This window comes from Triturus cristatus, chromosome 6 (assembly GCF_964204655.1).
Source record: "Triturus cristatus chromosome 6, aTriCri1.1, whole genome shotgun sequence".
Taxonomy (NCBI): domain Eukaryota; kingdom Metazoa; phylum Chordata; class Amphibia; order Caudata; family Salamandridae; genus Triturus; species Triturus cristatus.
The window spans coordinates 1,656,848,303-1,656,855,087 of NC_140589.1; the positions used below are offsets into that span (position 1 = coordinate 1,656,848,303).

At 50.9% G+C, this 6,785-nt stretch overlaps 1 protein-coding gene across 4 annotated transcripts in view; it reads right to left on the reverse strand.

The window, feature by feature from the left end:
- EML4 (EMAP like 4) overlaps positions 1-6,279 on the reverse strand; it is a 677,127-nt gene extending 670,848 nt beyond the window's left edge. For 2 of the 4 annotated variants that reach the window (XM_085612815.1, XM_085612808.1), the window contains exon 1: positions 5,896-6,127. In XM_085612815.1, the coding sequence (XP_085468941.1) occupies positions 5,896-5,977 (82 nt within the window). In that variant the 5' untranslated portion in view covers positions 5,978-6,127. Of the gene's footprint in view, positions 1-5,895 lie in introns of all 4 variants that reach the window. The other 2 variants (XM_085612817.1, XM_085612810.1) reach the window with 2 other exon arrangements.
- Between the last annotated feature and the right edge of the window lie 506 nt (positions 6,280-6,785).

The following is a 6,785-nucleotide window of genomic DNA, read 5'->3' on the forward strand; positions in this document are numbered from 1 at the left end:
CCTTCGGAGGGGTCTCTCTGTCGTGGTGACCAGGGGACTTCCACGGAGAGGGAACCCGGGCTCAGGGTGCGGTGTGGCTCCCAGCCTGTAGGGGGCACACCGGGGTCAGTCCCAAGCCTCCGGGCTTACCTTGCTCGACGTCGGGGGGCGTCCACACCGGCTCCTGTTGCGACGGGGGCCGGCCACGGCCTCACGCACCTTCATCACAGCTGCGACGGCAGCGACGGGGCCCCGGGCTTCTCCTCGGGCCTTGTGACGATGAGGGGCACTCTTCCGGCCTCCGGGCCGCCGCCGCGAGCGCGCTTCAGCCTCCACGCCACAGGGGGGGGCTCAAATTAAGCTGGGGAGCTCCGCGCTCAACGGAGCACGTTGCCGGGGATCCCAGGCCAGGTCAGGGAGCGCAGGGGTCGCAGCGCTAAGACCTGGTTGATCCTCAGCGATACCACAATCGGTTAGGCATGTAGTTTCAAGGTTCAGTCTGGACACGCAGTCTCAGCATTCAGTTCTTGCAATCAGTTGCTCTAGAAAGTCTTGATGGCGCAGATGTATCTGGCGCCCTTGGGGGTTCTGTTCCTGGGGGGTAGGGAATGAGTTGGCGACTAGGTCCTTCCTAGTCAGGCTGGGCAGAGGTTCTCTGGGTCCTCCTACTGCTGGGCAAGATCAGTGGGTTTCACAGGATCCCTCACTCACTTAAGAGGCAGCACCTAAATCCTGTCACTCTCAGAGGCATAAGTCCCTGGCTAGGTCCTACCGCCTACACTCCTGCGTGGATTCTCCAGCTCTGCTTTACCCCACTGGCCAACTGACTAGAAAAAGTTCCCCCCCTCACTTAAGTAGCCCTAGGTCAGGTGACCTCTAGCCAAGGCGGCAAAAGTAAAACCACACCTCCCTTCTAGAAGGTTCCAGCACATTCCAGGAGCTTCCCCATTATACCTATGGGACAAAAAAGGCGGGCTGGTGTCGCAACATTGTTGTGGGGTTCCAGCCAGCTCCTGGCAGCTAGGGTGCTACTATGAAAGCCAACTCTGCAGTAGCAGGGGTCTGTGGCAGCCATCTTGGGAGAATGGAGCACCTGCACCTTAACACTGATTGGCAATGAAAAGGCGCCCGGAGACCTAAGTCCAACATCAAAATGAGGGTGGAAAAAATGAGGCACGATCAAAAATAGATGGGGAGACCACCCTAGGGCTGACAGGTCCAACAACCTGCTTTTCCCGTGTTTTCCATATTAAAATAAATACAGCCTTTTCCATGCCTCCCTATCAATGTTAGTGCATGGGAGGGAAGTGGCTGGAGTTACAGGAACCCCACTTGTCCATGAGCCCAGTGCAGTGGGGTTCATAACACCCCTAAAATGATCCACTTCTCTGTCAAATCTGGCCTTTTTAAATTAGAAAGGCTTTATTATATTATGTCCTGTGCCCCTACGAAGAAACTCATAGTAAGAGGTGGCCCCTGTTGCTACAATTGAAGGAAGCACAAACCACCTACTGTTAGACACTATCTTGACATTCAGAGGTGGGTGACTTCATACTTTTAGAGTCTTCGTGTAGCTTCGACTTGTGGATTTGCCAACATAAGGAATGAGTGGGGAAAGCAAGTTGGAAATGGCTGACAGTCCATTGGGGTTTCATACAGAAACACATTGACCAGTGTTGCAACCAAGCAATTTGCATACAAACCATTCGCTCACTCAACACTTGTGATTAAGACTGCATAAACAAACCCTAGCAAAAACGAACAGGTCTGGGATATTAATGTGCTAACACTTGCAGTATTTTAATAAACAAAATGTATTAAGTTTAATAGTGTGTGGCAGCATCCACCAACATTCCCAAAACAACACTGCTTCTCATATCAGATCATAGCATGGGACAATCACACTGGTAATCAGTAACATCATTACATCAGAAGTCCATGATACGCCCACCACACGCCCCATATCCTCTCATGTTTATGCACAGACAGTCCCTTGCTTCATAGTGAGGCTTTTCCTGGTGCGTACACCAGTCTCCTCCCTTCCTCCAGAGTGCCAGAGAAGGGGAATCCAGCTGCTTCCAGGCTCGTGCAATGACACGTTTGGCCATCAATGAGATCACTCCTACGACAGCCCTTTCAGACCTTGGTCCCACCACCTTCTCTAGAAGACCCAGTATGGCCACCCGAGGAGCCAAATCAATGTGATGGCCCAAAACCTCAGATCTCACGTCCCACCCCGCTCCAAAAGGATGACAAGGCTGGGCAGGACCACACTATATGGAAGAAGTCGGTGGCTGGGAGGGAACATCTCACACACTTGGCACTGTCCACCTGACCCATCTGCTGTAATCGCTGGGGGGTCAGATATGTTGCAAGTAGATAATTGATTTGGACCATCCAACGCCGCGATGAATCACCAGTTCACTCAGGCCAGGCAAGCCTCCAGCCAATCGTCTTTCTCCACTTCATTCACCCAGCCCTCCCACCTGTTCCTCAGATGGGGTAAGTGATAAGGTGCAAAAATTATCAAGGAGCAATAGATCGTGGAGATTGCTCCCTTACCCAATTTTCCCCATTAACAACTTCGCCTCAAGAGGACTATATTCAAGGATCTGGGTATCTTCCAGGATGTAGACAAGTAAGGAATGACGTAACTGGAGATAACAAAAATTACGTTTGGGCGAGGCAGTATTCGTTTCTCATCTCTTGAAAGGATATCAATGTCTCCCCCCGGGAAACAACTTCCAAGTATGTAATCGCTATTCTGTCCCATGGGTTGAACCCGTGGAGTTCCAACACCTGCCGGAGCCAGGTCACCTGCCACAGCGGTATCATACCAGTAATGCGTTGGTTCCAGCAGACATAGCACAAGGCTGCTCCCCAGCATCTTAGCATCTCCCGGGTACAGGAGGAAGTAGCAGGGAAAATCGGTCAGTACTAAAGCAGACCAAGACGACCATCAAGGCCTATGAGGTGCAGTTTGAGACAATAACTGGGATCATCCCGTCCCCCTGTAAACCATTCATTCACCAGGACTAAGTGTGCAGCAAGGTAATACACAAATATGTCAGTCATACTGAGGCCTTCGTCGAATGAAAACCTCCTCGCTGAGGAAAAGGCTACTCGGTGCCGCCACCCACCTAAAAGAAGGTTGTCATTTTTTAGGTCAATCACTGAAACCATGTACGAGAGATTGGATGGGGGACATTCACCAAGTCAGAGAGATGCAATACGTCCCATCAGCTTCAGCGGCAGGTGGCTCCTCTTGTGCAAGTCCCTTTCCAAGGCCAATGCGAGGGGTTAAAAACTGAGGAACCAGGGCAAGTCAGGGAGGCAAGAGATGTGGACACCAAGGCACTTGAAGAAGTATCGATGCACTGGCATCCCTGGGCACCAAAGCTGCCCAGCCATGTCTCCCGTGACCGGCACCAAGAGCGACTTGCAGATATTGCCCCGGAGACCTCCTCATAGAGGCAAAGAATCTCAAGGCATCTGGGGCCCAACGACTGGGGGTTGCCGAGAAAAAACAAGACATAGTCCACATAAAGGGCAGTGCGGTCTTCCACGCCACCCTCCCACTGCCATCCTCGGATCCCAGCGTCACACCTGATCAGGTGTGCCAAAGGCTCTAAGGCGAGTGTAAACAATAAAGGGGGCAGAGGACAAACCCTGCTGAGTGCTTCTGAGGTTCGCGAATAGCCGTGATCGGAGTCCATTAACACAGACTTGGTGTAGTAGGGCTATACATAGGAGACCCAAATGTATGCGTATGGGGAACCCAAAGCCTGCACGTTGGGGTACAGCTACCAAAAATGACCACGAAACTGTGTCCAAAGCCATCTGGAAATCAATAAGGAGGGCCAGGGTGTCCATCCAGGCAGTTCAAACACTTGCAGTATTAGCACATTAGAGCAGGACACATGGGAGTGAGCCAGCATGAGCCCACAGGGAGGATAAGAACGTAAAGAAGCCCCACATGCAGGTCAATACAAGTACTTGGAAAGAAAAAGAACACAACCAAACTGCAGACAGCATTTGGCGAGAGATAAATACTCCACTGGTTTGAGCCAATAGGTGGTTGACAAGCTCTCAAGCCAATGGCTGAAAGAGGCTGGTCGAATAAAAACAATGAACGGCGAGGACCAAATTCCCACTCTAAGCATATTGTAAGCAAACGTCTACTTGGCAGCGGCACTGTCACAACCCAGACCTAAAATGAAAGAAACAGAATCATGGGTCAGAGGAATGCCTAACAGGAACTCCAAGAATAGTCTCCTGTTTTCAAGACAGAGTCACTGAGGGATATTGTTTGGCCTTCAAATTAGATGTCATAAGAAGGGCAGCACTTACCTCGTGGTTGCTCGATTTGCAGAACACTAACCCATCAAACCGTTTTTATTCACATGAATTGTATGTATGCCAAAAGGATTAACCACAGGAACAGAGGTAAACAATTCAAAATGGCTTTGCGCACTATGTTGAGCTTTGCATACAAATATGCACCTGAAGCGTCACTTTCACAAATGCCAAGTGAAAAGTATATGCAAATAGCTTTCTTTATGTCAACGGAGAATAAATATGTGAAAAGGTAGATCACTGACGACTTCGCATGATACTTTGCAGTTGCTAGAAACGTAACAAATAAAACATATGTTCATACAAATGTCTTATTTGCTGATACAGCAGACATACCATTTACTTTATTTACCAAACCGGCAAAACTTGCACACAACTTCCCACGCACACTTCAAACTCTCACGACTTATCAGTGGACTCTCTTGCTGAGGTGATATTTTTCATAAAAGGAGACTTTCGTTTTCCATTGCTAAGCGCGTAGCTCCATCATTTAGCACACAAGCTGCTCATTTTAAGCCATACCAGAAAACGCTATCTCGTCTTCTGGCTAAAACAAACCAACCGGACATGACGAGATTGGAAAAGCTAGTTATCAAGTGTCAATGTTAAAAAAAATAGAACAATATAATTTCCCACAAGGGAAGAACGCCTCAAAGACTACCAGTGAACGCAGTGTGCTGCCAATATAAACATTCTCTATCTGGACAATATTGAAGGCACAAACTAGAAGCAGATACGAAGAATCGTGAACCATTGGCATCCAATTATATAAATATATGTATGTTATAAACCCTATACCGAAGTATAGTTGAGAAGGCCGGATCCCTGCAAACAATGAAAATGGGCGTTTCACGCATGTATTAACCCGTGGTGGTAACCAGCAGCAACAGCAGGATCCTGGGGATTCCCAAGTGACTGCAGCGTGAGATTGGCACAGTGTGCAGCCCGTCTCTGCATAGAGCGGCGGCACAGGGGCGTGGCGCTGTCACCCGTACCATGCTGCACCCTTGCTGCCGTTGTGGTGCCTACTAATGCCACTCGTGCATTCCGTCAGTCCCCCCGCGGTCAGTGATGCACCTACGGCATCGCTCCATTGCTACTGCTGTCACCGAACCATTATGCCATATCTGCTGCCAGACTATCACTCGTGCTGCGGTCACTGATGCTGTCACTGCACCCTGCGGTCACGCCTGCCAGTACTGCTGTAGTCTTTTTCTACCCGCTCTGCTGCTGCGATTGTCTTTAACTCAAACGAGGCGCTTCCCCAGCCCTGCTGCTGCCCACGCCTGCCACCCTTACAGCTGCCATGCCCTGCCGGTGCTGCTGCGGCCACCCCTGAGGCTCAGCAGCCAAACCCAACTGCGAGTGGGCGAAGAGCACCACAAGTTCGCCAGGCAGTTAAACTCCAGGGGCGGAATAGGGGGGATTCCCCGCAACCATCGCGGTCGGTGCATATGTCAGTGGTGATAACTGTGGGGCTGAAGCTCACATTGCTCACACTGCAGAGACTGGCAGCCCCACTAACAAAGCACGGCGCAGGAGCAGAGACGGGCTTCTTACCCAAGCTGCCGGCGAATCCTTCCATCCTCCTGTGAGAGCAGCAACCAGCCTCGGTTCGGCTCGGGGAACCGAAGCGGTGCATCAGCTGGGAGTCCAGAAGCCGCACCGGCTGGGGTGCAGGAGCCACGCACCGCCCGGAGGTGCAGGAGCCCGGCGGTGGGTCGCTGGTGCTGGCTCACGCTCTCCCGCCTGTACGGGGTGTCCCCGGGTCTCCCCTGGCTGTCCCGTGTGCCTCAAGCAACTCCTTCAGCGTCTCAGGCTGCACACGCTCACCATTGCTAGTATACATACATCTATTTTTTCAGACCTCCGTAAGCGTGTTTCCTCACAAGGCATGGGGCATGCGCCCACGCATGCGCAGATCACTCCCAGGCTCTGTTGCTCGCCATGTTTCTCGGTGGGCGCTTTAGTCTGACGGGTCCTGGGGCACTGTTCAGCGGTCCTGGTACCCTTTCACTGTGCAGTCTAGCACCGTGATCGGAGGTTATCCTCTGTAAGGGAGACAGTGTTTTTTTTTTACAGCTGCAGACGTTCTGTTGCGCCTCCACACTCTGATATAAACGCTGCCAGTGATGCCCCAGAAGGAGAAGTGCACAGCTTCCAAGTTTTATATGTATGGCTGCGTGTGTCACGTTTGCAGTGTACCTGCGACTGCGTGTAACCTTTAGCGCCTTGTATGACACATTGAGAACAACTTGCCAATACCTGGAAAGCCAGTGGGAATTTTGCGTTATGCTGAAATTTCCAGTTCTGTGTATTCTTCTTTGCATTCATAGACCTCTCATTCTGTGTCTATACTAAACATTTGCAAAAGTACATACACGCCAAGATTTGAACATACGCGCGAGCTTGGGAAAATTGGCTTTTAATTCCCTATCGGGCATGTAATA